Consider the following 16913-nt stretch of genomic DNA (forward strand, 5'->3'; position numbering starts at 1 on the left):
CCCCGTTCTAATAAAATGATATATATTGTCTAGATGATTTGTCATTTCTGGTAATAACATCAAATAATCTGTAACACGTCGTAGACGTAACGAGGCTAACATCATGTCTCCCTCTTTGCCAGGTACTGGATCATATCTACAATCTGTAATATACTGTCTAAGGTTTTCGTATGCAACCGCTTTCGGTTTACGTTGCAATGCTAATTCTCTGATTGTCATTCGTTTCACTTGTGGCGGGGTGCGGAGGTGGCCTCCTACGGCACCTCCTGAGGCAGAAGCGAGGGCATGAACTGACTGGGTTGTAGCTGTTGAGGTCATGGCGGGTATAAGAGGCATATGTAGCGGGGGTGGACTCTGGGTTGCAGCTGTCGCAAAAGGATTGAGAGGACCAATAGTAGGGGGAAAAGTAGTAGGGGGGCCAGTAGCAGTAGCAACAGCAGTAGGGGAAGTGACAACAGGTGCGGGAAGCGAGTCTTGGAGACGTGGAGGGGTCGTGGCTTGAACAGACGGAGCAGGCTGCTGTACATTATTAACGGGTGGTACGGGTACATTAGTATATGCTGGAGCTACGCCATCTAAATAAGAAGAAAGGAAAATATCTGCTGCGGTCTGTTTGTGACGGAGTTTAGTCGGAACCAATGGTGGTGGCAAGTTACGGGGTACTTCCGGGGTCGCCTTGGGCAGGCCCTCGGCAAGAACTGGATACATGCCTGTAATGAGTGCATTTCTTTGACGGTCTAATTGTTCTAATCTGACCTGTTCTCCTTCTTCTAGTAACTATTTTTCTCTAGCTTTTTCGGATTCTTCTTTACTTTTCTCTGCTTTTCTGAACTCTTTCTCTGTCCTTCTATGCGATTCTTTACGCCACAATTCTATGGCATCTTTCTGGGATTGTCTGGCTTTCTTTTTCCACAATGCTTCTTCTATTCTCATGATGCATTCAGCATCCCATGTCCCTGAGACAGGCCATCTATACTTCTCTTCCAGATTCTTGGTGTAGTCCACCCATAAATCTAAATACAGCACGGCATCTAATCCATGCTTGTGGTACATAAAATATCCTGGAGTGTCCCTAGGCGGGACAGGAACTGCTTCTTCGAGTATCCCTTTCCTAGTACCTATCTGACGTAATTTCGAGAACAGTGGCATGATTGGAGTGATTCGAACGTGAACACAATAAACACAGTAATAAACAGTACACAATCATTCACCCCACGACACATTAAAACATTTCAGACTGAATTACCTAGTACACAGAAAACACATATTCTGAAAATCTCGAGATAATACTGAATAACTAGATGCACTGCTAAAACAGTACAGACAATACCGCTCCCATAAAGAGACACGTCGGACCGTATCCACCTAAGTGAACACGTCAGGACCAGGTCTGTGTACCCAAACCTGTCTTGACCGGGCACAAATTAATGAACCCGTCTAGATGCGTTCCCAACAACGGTACTCACCGGGAAGCAAGAAACTGAATGCCTCAGAAACTGGACTGGACTGGACTGGACTGCTACGACATCTGACTGCTACGCATCACGCTACCACGCATGCGCTTCGGAACAGGTGGGCCTCTGGACACCTCGGACCTTGCTCTCTCGACTAGGGCTCTGGTCGGGATCCTCCGCATTCCTCACCGCCTCGTCTGGACGTCGGACCGCAGTCTCCGTCTCCCCCGTGGGCCCGAGGGAAGATAGCAGGAAAACCCGCAAACGTGCACGGTTTCCGTCCCGGCTGTAGAAGGGGTCAAAGCCTGCGTGACTTCACCGGCGAGTGGGGAAGGGGGTTCCCTGTTCGGGCGCCAAATTATGTGGTAAATTAATTTTACCGTATCATGTTTCCATATAATTATCAATACAAGACAGCTCATTCAAATGAGAGGCAGAGTCCGTGGAATCTGAGTCATACGGGCTTTAATGGAAAATCCTTGAGGATTGGATATCATGTTCCATCACCTCTAAGGTTCAGGAAGGGACAATCAACGTTTTATTGGCATTTCACATTATATATAGTAAAATGGTACAATTGAAACCAATACAGTAGGCGTAACAGGTGAAAAGAGAGAGATAAGAACACATGTGCGTAACAGGAGGCGTGTAAAAAGGCATACACATGGGCGTGCACTGGACATGTCAGAGAAACGTCACAAGAAACGTCACATGTGGGTGGATGCATAGAGAAAGTTGCAGGATCAGCAGAAACCTATGACCTGAATGCGCGTGCAACTAAGCATGACGTGGAACTGGGGAGAACTGGGGGCTTTGACTTTAGCACTAGTGGAGGAGACTGGTGTGTGGGATGTCAGGGCAACCTGTACCTATAGCATATCTGGTATCTCATGTTTGGAAGATGTAGTGTCTTAAGTAAAAGGTCTCTCGGGCAGAGGCCGTTCAATACTGAATGCTAGTGCGTGCATACGTGTCTTGGTGCAACGTGCGGAGCCATGGGCCTACCATGGTAACGGGTTCAGTAAATCACTTGCAATGAGGACAGGAAGGCCGGGCCCTTTGCTCTGCAGCCGGGAAGATGTTTACCTATTTCACTAGACTGGAATGTGTTTTCAAAGAGGCTGAGCAGATAGCTGTAGGCAAAATACGCTTTTGGCAGGCAGTCCAGGCCGAGCCGGGCACCGCTTCGCCGGCAGGAAGTAAGGCAGGGGTCAGGGATGCATACGGCTTTCGGAGACAGGAGAGATGAGGCTCGGGCCTCGTTTAAGGGCCTAGATCGACTGGGCCAGGAAACATGGAGAAAACGTGTGCGAGATTCAAAAGTGTACCATGTAAAGACATTGGCACCATATGCCTAGAAGCCTAATTAACGGGATTTCTTTGCATGACTGGATAGCTAACATGTTAAGTATGGACGCAAATGTATTTGCGTCTTTCTAGCATGTACAGAACAGAAGTTACACAACATACAAGGAACATGGGTGCATGGATAGGGTGAGAGTGGGGGACACATTAGCTACCTGAAAATTTCTATTACCTCATCACAAACAGGCAAACTCCCATCTCTGGCCACTCTGCTTCAGCTGCCTTGGTCTCCGATGATCTCATCAACCAGTTTTCGCAAATACCTGCTTTACAGAGTGATCTCAAGCGTGGAGCTTTATACTCAGACATTATGCCTGATTGGAACCCTCGGGCAGCATTTCCTGCACTTGTCCCAAACTAAAGTTCCCTCTAATTTACACAGCACTCAAATGCACACAACCTGCGTACATAATGCTTACCATCCAACATGTTGCCTAAGATTGCCCTTGGAAACTTAACAAAAAGGCCATACATCATACAGCTGCAGAATGAAAGATGCTGACTGGCACTGACTGGTAAAAAAGGTAAATTACAGTTTTAAAGAAAAAAGAGTGTGTACTCCAAAAGAAATCAACAAATACTTGTTTGGATTAATATCCGTTCTTTACAATTGTCATACAAGACCAGAGCTTCTTTGGATTGCAGTGTAACATCTTTATTGTTTGATGATGGAACATGGATTCAACCCATAGATTCATATTCAGCCCTAGAGCTACGAGCAGGGGTATACCACACCTGTTAGCTCAAAAAAGAACTCTGCTCCCCTAGTATTTAAACTCTGGTTTTTGGAACTTGTCAATTTGGAACCAGGCGAGAAATAATATATGATGTATATGTGAAAATAGCCTTGAGGAAGCCCCGGCGCAATTCGCCAATGGGGGGCGAAACACGTGTCGGCTGTCCATGTTCCATCATCAAACAATAAAGATGTTGCACTGCAATCCAAAGTAGCTCTGGTCTTGTATGACAATTGTAAAGAACGGATATTAATCCAAACAAGTATTTGTTGATTTCTTTTGGAGTACACACTCTTTTTTCTTTCAAACTTGTTTTCCTTTATGAAGCTCAAGAGGTCCAGAGCTTCGAGTGTGTCTTCAACCAGTTACAAAAGGAGCTTATATAAGTTTTGTTCAAACTTGGGAATTTATGGACCTTTCTGCTTTGCTGACCACGCAAATTACAGTTTTACCCTGTGGTGCAAGCTGAAAGATGGCATCTTCACGTGGGTTTTATGGAATGTGGGATGGAACACAGCAATTGCTAGTAAGGTGTGTGATGCCAGGGTCCTTGACAGATTTAGCAAAAAAGTGATGTAGGATTGTTACTTAGCAGCAGATGGTATTGTACAATATTATTTTATACTACAGATTTATAAAATCAATTACGTTTTGTCCCAATGTCTGTAAGGAATACGCAACCCGCAGCAGGGCAGCCATTGACATTCATGTGACCCAGGATACTGGTAGAAAGCCGCATTTGGTTTAATCAGAAAAATACCAACTTTCAAAAAGTGACATTTTCAGAATTGAGACTTAGAGACTGACTTTACAATTTAAGAGGATATTAAATTACCTTTCAGATGATTGGAAGACGTGTTTTTCTATCTGTTCCCGAACTGAAGTTATCACTTATTAAGTGCGGTAAGGTAACCCAGTGTTAGTCTATGGGAGAGATAACCTTACAACAGCGAAAATGACTTTAGGAGTTGGCCACTGTCAGGATACATGAAGCATAAGCACCCATGTCCTACTTTTTAAATACTAGGCACTCTACCCTATGAACCTTGCCCTTCTTCCTTAGGAGCAGGTTTAGACCTGGCAAAAGGTTTTTTCTGCCAGGTCGAAATGGCAGTTTTGAACGGCACTCTAGTCTTTAGTTGCAAGCCTGAGACAATATTATTTACTGGGGATTTGAAAGTAAAGTAAATGTGCTAATCAGTTGTAGGTCAATTTTACCACCTTTAATAGAGAGAGAGCATAACTACTTTACCACTGGTTAGCAGTGCTAAAGTGCCCAGAGCCTTAATGCTGAGTTTAGCATAGAAAATAGGAGAGAAGGTAAAAAAGTCTGTGGGGATACCATGCCAAGGATGACAGGTCTACAAACCTTCAGATAGATTTCATTAAAAAAATAAACATAACATCACACTTTGGTGCATCATGATCACATTTTGTCAACAAAGATGTTTTGAAAAAAAAGTTCTATAAGTAATTTTGAAGCAGTTCAAAAATTGCAGACTTCCTTGATTGTTCTGATGCCGGATACTCTTGATTGTCCTGATGCCGGATACTCTTGATTGTTCCGATGCCGGATACTCTTGATTGTCCCGATGCTGGATACTCTTATTTGTCCCGATGCCAGATACTCTTGATTGTCCTGATGCCGGATACTCTTGATTGTCCCGATGCCGGATACTCTTGATTGTCCCGATGCCGGATACTCTTGATTGTCCCGATGCCGGATACTCTTGATTGTCCCGATGCCGGATACTCTTGATTGTCCCGATGCCGGATACTCTTGATTGTCCCGATGCCGGATACTCTTGATTGTCCCGATGCGGATACTCTTGATTTTCCAATGCCGGATACTCTTGATTGTCCCGATGCCGGATACTCTTGATTGTCCCAATGCCGGATACTCTTGATTGTCCCAATGCCGGATACTCTTGATTGTCCCGATGCCGGATACTCTTGATTGTCCTGAATCCGGATACTCTAGACGATGATGGAAAATATTCTTCCACAGGTCAAGTAAATCGGGATTCAGACAAATTAAGTGTTCTATTGTTGTGTCATGTACATGGCATAGATGACAGCCTCGCTGGTCCTTGGCCATATTCTGACATGCAGTTTCAAGCTGGAGAATTGAAATGTATAGTAGTCGATTGTACTAGTGAACACTGACCCCCAGAATATTGTGATAGAAAAATATTGCAGAGAATATTGAGGGACAAAATATCGAAAAGGCCAGTGCATATAGAGAAGTATAGATTTAATGTTCCTAACTCCACATTCACGTACCTTGAAGCTATATATGTACCACATAGGTACGTATATGTGGAGTTAAGCATAGAAAGTTTTAATACTTATCTGTCCATATTTTATTTTCAATGTTGTGTCCCATCGATATTCTGGGGTCCAGTGCACACCCTGTGATGCAGAATTTATTTTGAAAAAAAGTCCAAATCTGCTCACAAGATGGGCTGGAGAAAGGGTGAATTTCTTGAGTGAGTGCACCAAACCGTTTGAGTTTGTGCTGTTCATGCCTCCCTGAACCACAAGATGCAGGCTGACGATGCACAGGCCATTCACAGTTATTCAGAAAGTTTACAGAAACTAATCTGGATAGTTCTGAGAGAGGGATCTATTCCTGTTTATTAAAAGGGCAGCATATTAGAAAAGCAGAAACAATATTCTGGCAGGAGTGAACCCCTTTCCTGGGTGGGAAAGGTCAAGGAACACTTCCACATTTGATTGGGGTGAAGGGAAAGAAGTTTCTTCAAAGGGAGAAATCTTTTTCAGGGAAAAAATACTGAGCAACTCCTTTAATATGTATATTTGCTCCAGTGAAAATGGATTCTATCAAAGTATTCCATGAGTAATCTTAGTACACATGTGACAGTGGTAGCTTCCTGAAGTACTCTCTTTTTTTGTGACTTGAGCCATGTGTAGATATGTTCCTCTGCAGCCAGAGACTTTAAATTAAATTGTTTTGTTAATCAGCCCCCTGAGTTAGTGATATGGTATTTATGCAGTTCAAAGATCACCAAAAAGATATCTGATGGGAAAAATAAAAAGTTTTTTTGCCTGCATGTAATTTATGGATGTAATGCTTCTCCTGCTCTCTCTAGACAAACTACTCCCACTCAGGTCTGTGATAGGAAGAGGAAGCAGACGGGTATCAAGTGGTTGTTGTGAATCTTGAAGCAATAATCTACACCTAGAAAATATTTCTGAAGACTTGTTGAGGAAAAGACAGTTATAAGGTAGAGCAAGAGAAACAAGAGAATGCCAGGAGAATAGGACAGTGGATACGTATGTCTGGTGTAGAGATGAGTGTGAAACCTGGAACAGGTACTAGTCCCACCTGTTGTTGAACCAGTACTTCATTCTGTCATGGTTGGTAAAGTGAGCAGCAGGAGCCCTGTTCTTGTCAAATATGAGAGCTTTGGAGTGTCAAACAATGCCAATAATACCAATTGATTTACCTTACTTCATCACTCTCCCCTTGTCCTCCTCCTTTTTTCATTGTTTCCCTCCAATTGTCTCTCTCCCACCCTCTCTTCATCTGAGCTTCCTCCTTATACCCCATCCCTTCCATTATCCATCCCTCACTTTCTTACATTCTCCTCTTTTTTGCTTCCACCTTCCTTCCCCTCATCTTCTGGTGACCTTTATCTAATCTCATGCTGCCTTGCACTTGCCTTCCCCTTCCCTTTCCCCTTCCCCTTCCCCTTCCCCTTCCCCTTCCCCTTCCCCTTCCCCTTCCTTTCCTTTCTTTCCTTTCTTTCCCTCCCCTTGCCTCTCCCCTTCCCTTCCCTTCCCTTCCCTCACCTTACCTTTTCCTCCCCTCCTTACATCCACTCTGCTCCGCGTCCCATCCCTTCCTCTTTCCCCTCCCTTCCCCTTCCCCTTTGCCCTCCCCTCCTCTCCCCCTGCCTCCTCCCTCCCCTCTGCCCCCTACCCCCTATCCTCCCCTTCCCTCTCTTGCCCATTCTCTCCGCAGGTCTTTGGTCTGGATGTGATCCTGGGCTCTGAGCACCTCTGGCCCCTTCTTGTGGCCCTCACTGTCTTTCCGGCCTTCATACAGATCGCTCTGCTGCCCTTCTGCCCGGAGAGCCCTCGGTTCCTGCTCATCATGAAGAAGGAGGAAGAGCGAGCACAGGCCAGTATGTGAGGTTTTCAGTCTCTTTCTATGGGCAGTGCCCCTGTCAAACTCCAGGCAGAAAGGTGGGCCACAGCTGAAGGCCATAAGAACAAACTGCTTTTAGAAGAGCGTCTCCCCCCTCCCCCGCCGACTGCCTCAAGACTCGATTTATTATTGTTTTATTTTTTCTTTCCTGCCGAGTCGTTGGGTCAGGGCCATGGGCGATGACTGGCTGCAGGAGGAGTGGTTGGCACAGTTGTCAGTGCCCATGATGGTTTGGCTGGTCGTCTCAGGCCAGCCAAACCATCATGCACACTGAAGCTGTCTCCAACCCGAGCTGCGTTGCCGTGTTGGAGACAACAGGCACAGGTTCCCAGTCTCACTAGGAGCCCAAATTCAGAGCGCTCAGGCCAATCCTGATGTTGCTTCCAGCAGCATGAGAGCAGCTTCAGGATTGGCCGCAGTGGAGTCTGGGAGCTTGTGCCTGCGGGTGAGAGGAGCAGAAGTGCGCGATGGGGCCGGCTTTAATTTTAAAAAAAATTTTGTCGTCCCCCGACCCCTTCTCCCCTTCGCTCCTCACCACTCTTCGACAACACCAGCCGCTACTGTGAGAGAGGACTGTCTCATCAAAATGGGGCAACTTTGTCCTAATCTAAATTGGATCTCTAGAGCTCGCCAAAACGGTACTACCTACAAACTAAGCTGTTTGCTGATAAATTCTTATCGATACCCATATAAGGAGATTATCGTAGGTGGGGGTTTTCCTGACCCTTGTCAAGAGTCGATTGAAGGTGGAAGGACTCTGAACTAGCCAGATTTTTAAGGGTGTTGGAGCACTGGACGCTTGTCAGGGGATTATCCAGGAAGGCAGGCTTACTGTCAGGAAATTATTGAAGGTTGCAGACACCTGGACCACTGTGCAGTTTACTAAAAGTGGAGGGCTCCAGACCGCCGGCTGCAGATTATCGAAGGTGTATGAGAAGACTTTAGAAAGCAATTGGGCTTTTCTGTCCAGAGATTACTCTGAGTGGTGGCGCTTCAATTAGAGTATTTGAAGGTGCTGGGCCCCTACACTACTGGCAGTATATCATTGAAGGAAGCAGAGGTATAGGTGCTGTCAGAAGTTGTTGAAGGAGGTTGGGATTCTGACACTGTCAAGAGATTACTGAATGTGATGGAGGGGTTCACCAATGTCAGAATATTATTTAGGATGTGGGACACCTGTTATGTATCAGAATGTAGTGGGTGGTATGGGTCTGACAACGTTTTGGTATGTTAAAAAGGGTATACAGTCAAAATATCGAGTTTTTATTATCGATTTGCATTAATATCGATTAAAAAATATAGAATGGACACAATATCGACTGGACAGAATATAGACTACAAAAATATCGAATAGGATAGCATTAATATCGAATTAAAGAATATATAGAATGGACATAATATCGAATGGATAGAATATAGACTACAAAAATATAGAATGGACAGAATATAAACTACAAAAATATCGAATTTGAGGTAAGTAAGTTAATATCAATTGTTATGGTTTAACTGGCAGATGCATCAAAGTAAATACCGGGAGCATATGGGCAGATTCTCAGAATCTGCACCTTTGCTCCCTGTATTTTTGCATTTGGGATGCATCATCCCAAATGCAAAAATCGCAATTTAAGGAATCTCTAAATTGAGATTCCTTAAATTGCGATTGCATTTAAGGAATCCCAAATTGAGATTCCTTAAATGCAATGCATGAAAGTAAAATAAATAGCGAATTCGCTAATAGGGGGAGCAAATTACCATGAAGTTGGACTTAATGGTAATTTGCTAAAACTTTGAAAAAAGCACTTTTGTGCATTTTTCAAAGTTTCATGTTGCGCACACACATGCCCTTATAGCATGTGTGTGTGCAACATATGTGCATAGATCAATTTCAGGGGTGCAACAGGGTGTCATTTTGACACCCTTGCACCCTTGAAATTGCATGAGCAATTTGCGAATTCCTACTGGTACTCGCTAATTGCTCATGCAATCTCCAATACATTCCTATGGGCCTGTAGGCCCATAGGAATGAATGGGACAGCATTCCTTAATTGCGGCTAGCAATTTGCGAGTAACAATTAAGGAATGTTAAGGAATCGCTATTTTAATAGCGATTCCTAAATGCATAGGCTTTTGCTATTCCTGATTAGCGATTCCTTAAAAATCGCTATTTAGGAATAGCAAAAGGCTACGTTGATGCATCTGCCAGTAAATCTTTTATTGGTTTTCCAAAACAAGAAAAACAAACAGACCACATTTCCCCATCAAATGCAATAGTACTAGTTTGTGCGTGAAACCCCCCTGGACGTGAGGTAACAAAGATATTGATCACATCGTAAATATAGGGGTCTCGCAACGGGGGAACTCAGTCTGCAACCCCATCCCACCCCCCCCTCCTTGTCCATAAAGCAAAAGAATGAGTAAAAGAAAGTTACCACATCTCTAACAGGAGGCCATAGGTCAAACATCAGCCCTTAGTCTTACGCCTGCGCGGCTAAACTTTAGGTTCCTCAAGTGGCGTGTCTGCAAGGCGTAGTAAGTGTAAATAGCATGGGCAGCTCAGTTCCCTGAATTCCCCCCTGAGTAGAGTCAAAAATGGTCGCCAAAGCGCCGCAAATTCTTCTCCCCTCCCTTCTTTTGCCAGAGTTAACTTCTCCATCCCCAATATCATCCACAACCTGTGGAGCCAGCCAGTGTATGGGGGAGGTTGAGTGGTCCTCCAGTGCGCTACAATGTTCTGGACGGCGGCCCCTAGTGCAATCGCTATGAGTCTCCCTCTCCTGGACTTGAAGGGGTACATCAATGCATTAGGGAGTCCAAGCAGAATGTAAGCGAGGAATCTGGGAAGTTGGGTGTCCAAGTGGGAGTCTATTTCATCTAGGATCGAGTTCCAATAGGGTTGTAAGCGGTCACAGCTCCACAGTAAGTGCTCTAGTGTGCCGAGTTCCCCACATCCCCTCCAACAGCGGTCACTAATGCGGGGGTCCCATCGGTGTAAGCGGTCCGGTGTGTGGTACCAGTAGGTGGCCACTTTGGTCAGGGTTTCTGTGAGACCCGTGTGGTAGGCCGAGTGCCTGGCTCTGTGGTATATGCCTCCCCATTCCTTGTGCGTGAGTTGTCTCCCCAAGTCCCTCTCCCACCTGACGCTCCCTGCGTTGTACGTGTGTATGTTGGTGAGGAGGAGGTGTTGGTACAGGTCAGAAATCAGATTTTTATCTGAGGTGCGCGTCAACAGCCACTTTTCATACGGGGTGAGGAAGCGTTGCAGGCCGGGTTTGATCGTCGGCTGTAGGACCCAGTGACGAACCCGCAGGTAGGGCAAGCGGTCCGCCTCCGGTATGCCATAGTACTCCTTCACCTTCTGAAAGGGAAGGATGCCGTATAGATCGAACATGTGTCCCAGGTCTCTACAGGGTGAACGTCTCCAGGCAGCAAACGTCTTGGAGTCCAGACCCGGGGAGAAGTCAGGGTTATCGAAAAGTGGGGTCATCGGGGAGGGGAATGAAGTGAGATCATGTTTGGCCGCTACTCTGTCCCACACTTCTATCACGGTGCTCGTGATTTGCGATGCATAGAGATTGAAGGGCCTATGACCTCTCGGTAGAAACGGAACCCCTTGAAGGGGCCTGCCTGCCACCGCTTGGTCTTGGAAGAGCCAATGCTTGCCTGACTCCAGCTGGTGCCACTCCACGAGGGTGCGGAGTTGCGTTGCTTGATAGTATAAGGTAAGGTCAGGTACCCCCACCCTGCCGTGCGCGGGGGGGGGGAGTATCACGATCGCATGCTTAAAGCGCCCGCGGCGACCGTTCCAGACAAAGCGAGCCAGATCTGACTGTGTCCGCTGAAGCCAGCCCATGGGGGGCCGCAAAGGGAATGTCTGAAACATGTAGAGGATCTGCGGCAGCTATCCGTCCAAGCCAGGAGAGCGAATTTCACTTCCACCTCCTGAGTTCCTCACTGAGGCGCGAGCGGAGTTTGGCATAATTTGCCTCCGCAGTGGCCTGCAGGGTGGGGGCCAGCAGAACTCCCAGGTAGGGAACAGTGGTGTCGGACCATTGCAGATCAAACTCACTTTTGGCTTCTACGAGCGTGTCCGGTGACAGGGATATGTTCAGGGCTTCCGATTTCTCTACGTTGATTTTAAAACCCGAGGTGAGCGCGAAGGTGTGGAGCTCAATAAAGAGCACTCTGAGGGATTGCATCGGGTCTGTCAGGGAGAGCAAGATGTCGTCCGCATATAGACTGATTTTGTGCACGTCACCTCCGAAGGGAATGCCTTTGATGAGGTTGTGATGCCTGATCCGCTGCGCCAACGGTTCCATATAGAGGGCAAACAGGATTGGAGAAAGCGGGCACCCTTGCCTGGTGCCCCTGCCAATTGGAAAGCGCGGGGAGGTATGCCCATTGACCCGCACCGTGGCGTTAGGCTGGCGGTAGCAGTTCAGTATGCGATTACGGAGAGTCTCTCCTATCCCGACTCGCTGCAGCACCAGCTCCAGATAGGGCCAGTGCACTCTATTGAATGCCTTTTCCGCATCAATGGTGAGCAACATGCAGCCAGGCCGCGTACGCGACCCGGCCTCAATGAGGTGGAGGACTCGTTTAGTGTTATCGCTGGTTTGTCTTTGGGGGATGAAGCCTGCTTGGTCGAGTTCCACTAACTGCTGCATATATGGTGCCAGCCTATTCGCGAGGATGCTCGTGTAGAGCTGTAGGTCAATGTTTAACAGGGAGATCAGCCTGTAGGAGCTACACCGGGTGGGGTCCCGGCCGGGCTTGGGTATAACCGATATCGCCGCCTCTAACAGATCCGCGGTAATGGCACCGGGCTGGTCGAATGTATTGAAGAGGTCCCGTAATAATGGGGCCACCTGATGACAGAGGGTTTTATAGGAGGCCACCGAGTAGCCATCTGGGCCCGGCGATTTCCCCAGTTTAAGGCGAGAAATCGCCGAGATCACCTCCTCTAGTCCAATAGGTCGATCAAGGAACTCAGCTTGTGCTTCGTTCAGGGACGGTAGGGGCGCTCCACCTAGGTAGGCCTGGCCCGCCTGTATGTCAAGCGGGTCTGCGGCATATAAGTCGCCGTAGAAGTCCCCAAAGGCCGCGGCGATGGCGGCATCGTCAGTAACAAGGTTACCCTGACTAGACCAGATGGTTCGGACGCCCTGTCTTTGGCGTTGCTCTCGCAGTTTACTCGCCAGGAGTCTCCCGCAGCGATCTCCCCCAGAATTATATGCGTGTCGTAGGCGTAGGGCTGCGTATTCCGCCACATCTTGGTCCAGGGCTGCCAACATCTTTTTCTCCTTACACAGCTGGCACCATGCCCGGGCCGCCCCGGTGCGCTGGTGCATCTGCTCTAGCTCCGCCACGCGTTGGGTGATTTCCGCTCGTTTCTGAGCGCTGTCTCTATTGTTAGCTGTGGCTATAGAGATGAATTCTCCGCGTAGGACCGCCTTGAGCGCGGCCCACTGGGTGGCCTTGGTAGTGTACGCGTTGGCATTATGAGTAAGAAACTGGGCGATGGTGGTTTTAATTTGCTCCACTATAGCAGGGCTCCGGAGCAGGGCGTCTCTCAGGCGCCAATGTCGTTGCGGGCCCGGTGTGGTTGGGAAGAGAAAGGAGGCCAGCACCGGAGAGTGATCCGACAGAGAGGTCGGGAGGATGTTGACATCCTTTGCGCGGAGCACCAGCTGCGAGGAGCATAGGAAATAGTCAAGTTGTGCGTAAGACTTGTGGGCGGCTGAGTAGTAAGTGTATGCTGTGGTTTGTAGGTGGAGGTGCCTCCATAGGTCAGCAAGGCCCAGATCGGAGAGGTGAGCGCCTCCCTTCTCGGAGAGTGCCCCGACTTGACCAAAACGTTGGCCTGAATGATCTGCTGTGTTATGGAATACTAGGTTGAGATCGCCTCCTAGCAGTAGGTGCGGTTGTGTGTTAGCTGTGGCCAATTCTAGTGCTGTGTGTAGGAATTTCTCTTGTCCCTCATTGGGTGCATATATGGTGCCCACTAAGAGTGTGTGTCCGGCAATGAGAAAGAGGTGTATCAGTAATCTGCCCCTGATCTCCGCCTCCTTCTGCACATTCCGCCCCTCAAAGGATCTAGACACTAGTATTGCCACCCCCGCTACCTTCTTGGTCACCGACGAGAAGAACTGCAAGGGGAAGGATCGGGACTTAAGTCGGTGGTGATCTTTGGGCAGTAAATGTGTCTCCTGTAGGAGGCAGATATCTGCAGCTGAGTGTTCCAGGAGGGAAAGTATCGCTCGGCGTTTGATCGGGTTATTAAGTCCCCTCACATTGAGAGAGAGGATAGTCAATGGGCGTGACATCATAAGTAGTTAGTCGGGACGGCTCCGCGTTGCATTCGACATGTGGTGGCCAACGAAAATAAATTTTAAAAAACCCGTGGACAAGGAGGGCCCCCCTCCACCACCCCCTTTAGACCCCAACTCCCAGACCCTCCTCTCCCCCACAATCGTTGAAGAACCCTAATGCAAACCAAAGTCTCGGGCCTGTCAGAACGAAGTTCAGGTCCGTAAAGTGTCATTATGTAGGAAAGCGTGGCAGTGGCAACCTCTCTGGCCCCCCGGCCCCTCCCACCCATCAAAGCAGAGCCTTAGAAGTGTCCCCCCCGAATCAAGGTCTCTCAGGGAGAAGCTGTGGTGTCCTTAACCACCTCCTGGACGGCTGCAGCTTGCTCCAGGGCCTTTGTCTCTGGGTCGGGCTTGAGGTGCGCCTTCGGTTGGCGTCGGCGTCGAACTCGCAGCCAACCCTCGCGGGAGTGTTGTGTGGGCCTATCCTGCGATCCGCGTGGGGAGGCCTCCTCGGACATCTCGTCGTCTGGCAGGTCGAGTTTCAGTAGAGTGCATGTTTCGCTAAGAGAGCGGAGCTGATGCAAAGAACCCTGCCATTTGAAGATGAGGCGAAATGGATGACCCCAGGAGTATGGTACTTTATTGTCACGTAGAAATGTCGTGACCACTTTGAAGGTTCGCCTCTTCTGCAGCGTGATGGTTGATAGGTCCTGAAACAGGGAGATGGAGTCTCCCTGGAAATGCAGAGGCTGTTTCTGGCGGGCCACTTGTAGAATCCGTTCCTTCAGGGGAAGTCTGGGAGGAATGCTAGGATGTCCGGCGGTGGGGCCGGTGCACGCCTTGCCAGGCCCACCCTGTGTGCACGGTCAATGCGGATGACAAATTCAGGTGGTTCCCCAAGTATATCTCTAAAGAGGTCCTGCAGGTAACGTGTGACGCTATTCCCCTCCGCTTTTGATGGTACCCCCCGGACCCGAATGTTGTTCCTCCGGGAACGGTTCTTGGGGTCCTCCGCGTGTGCCTGTAGGTCCACCTGTTGTTCTTGAAGGCGGAGGACCTCCTGCTGAAGGTGAGCTAGCTCCTCACTGCGGGTATGGTCAGCTTCTTCCACTGCAGCCACTCGCTTGCCCAGCCCATCAATGTCCCTGCGTAGCTCTCGCTGTTCCCCCGCTAGTTCCTGCTTCAGGGCCTGGAAATCTTCCCGTAGGGTATTAAAAAGGGATTCCAGGAAGGTCCTTGTGATGGGCGCCTCTCCATCGTCTCTATGTTGCCCAGCAGTGTCGGTTGATGGCGAAGGGGGTGCCTGGGTCTTCCCCCCTTTAGGGACGGTTTTGGTGAGCATGTCGGATTTTGTGCGGTTGCCTTTGCGCCCCCGCTAGCCATGCTGCCGCCAAGTTCGGAGATCTCGAGGACCGCGGGGCTCTATGTCATCCAGGGGGCCGCTGCAGCATAGCCCGGTCTCTTTCAGCGCCCCGAACGGTTTAGGAAGGTGCGGCCGACCTCTGCAGAGAACCAGCCGACGTCTCCCTCGGCTAGCAGGTACGGCGGGGGTCTGTCCGCGGCGATATCTGCACCGTGCGTCGGTGCTGTGGAGAGTCTCTGGTCCCCCCTCAATGCTGGCGGTGCCTGGGTCTTCCCCTCCAAGGCCGGGCCAGTGCGCCGGTGGCAAAGGGCAAGGCCTCCTGGCTCAGTCGCAACAGGGTCTTTAAGTGGTGGGTGCCTTGGTGCCGCAGGGAGGGTCCAGTCCCCAGGCGTGTTGGTTGAGGGCCCAGACCCGGGGATTAAATTTCCAGGCCCCCTGCGTTGCGTGTGCAGGCCTCTCTGTGCGACTAGCAGGTATGGCGGGGGTCCGTCCACGGTGATGTCTGCACTGCGTGCTGGTGCTATGGAGAGTCTCTTGCCCCCCCCTCAATGCTGACGGTGCTTGAGCCCCCCACTCCAAGGCCAGACCAGTGCTTCGGTGGCGAAGGGCAAGGCCATCCGGCTCAATCTCAACAGGGTCTCTAGGTGCTGGGTGCCTTGGTGTCGCAAGCAGGGTCCGGACGCGTTGGCTGAGGGCTCATCCCCGGGGGTATTGTGCTAGGCCCAGAGCAGGGATTACATTTCCAGGCCCCCTGTGTTCTGTGTGCAGGCCTCTCTGCTCTGGGCCACGAACCAGAGGGGGGTCTATCTCAAATTGGGAAAGTCTCTCGCCTTCTCTCCGGAGCTCGGGTGTCGAGTCCACGCCGTAAGGGTGATTCTGTTTAGTACCGGGGAAGGCCCAAAGCCGGGGACTCAATTTTGGCGTCCGCCCGTTCCTCACCTAATCCGGACGCGCAGCGTCTCCACACCGGTCGCCGCCGGGTATGTTGCTTCTTCGCACTGGAGACCGACCACTCAAATCGGGCACACTGCAGGGGGCTCCCATCCACGGGAGCGGTGGTCAGCAGGGCGCTCCACAAGGCCGGGTCTGTCCCGAGGCCAGCGGCCTCCCTCCAGGTCTGGGCGCGTCCGAGGGGCCATACCACCACAGGTCTCAGCTTCCGGTGGACTCCAGCGCCCGAGGACTGACCGCCTATGCCGGGCTCCGCTCTCCGCCTCTGGGTACGTCGTCGCTCCTTACCGCCCTCCGGTCGGGTGCAGGATGGTATCCCGACGCGGCGGTTCGATTCAGCCCGTCGCCGCCATGATAGCCGCCCCTCGTCAGGCGCGCCGCAGCAGATCAGAAAGGGGTTCCAGCGGTCACCTCCTTCGCCATAAGCTTGGCAAGTGTTTCTCGCTGTACCACTAAACACAGCAGGGTGAAATCCGTGAGTTCTGAGGGGGTATTTTGCTAATAAAAGAGTGATATGGGGTTCAGGGCTGGGGAGCCGATGAAAGGACGTCTGGTCAGGTC

The 16913-nt window shown here is 49.6% G+C and overlaps 1 protein-coding gene across 1 annotated transcript in view; it reads left to right on the top strand.

The window, feature by feature from the left end:
- LOC147706470 (solute carrier family 2, facilitated glucose transporter member 3-like) overlaps positions 1-16913 on the top strand; it is a 146934-nt gene that overhangs the window by 90817 nt on the left and 39204 nt on the right. The window contains exon 6 of the mRNA XM_086929614.1: positions 7545-7707. Coding sequence (XP_086785740.1) covers positions 7545-7707 — 163 coding nt within the window. The remainder of the gene's footprint in view (positions 1-7544; positions 7708-16913) is intronic.

Source organism: Lissotriton vulgaris, chromosome 7 (genome assembly GCF_964263255.1).
Source record: "Lissotriton vulgaris chromosome 7, aLisVul1.2, whole genome shotgun sequence".
Taxonomy (NCBI): domain Eukaryota; kingdom Metazoa; phylum Chordata; class Amphibia; order Caudata; family Salamandridae; genus Lissotriton; species Lissotriton vulgaris.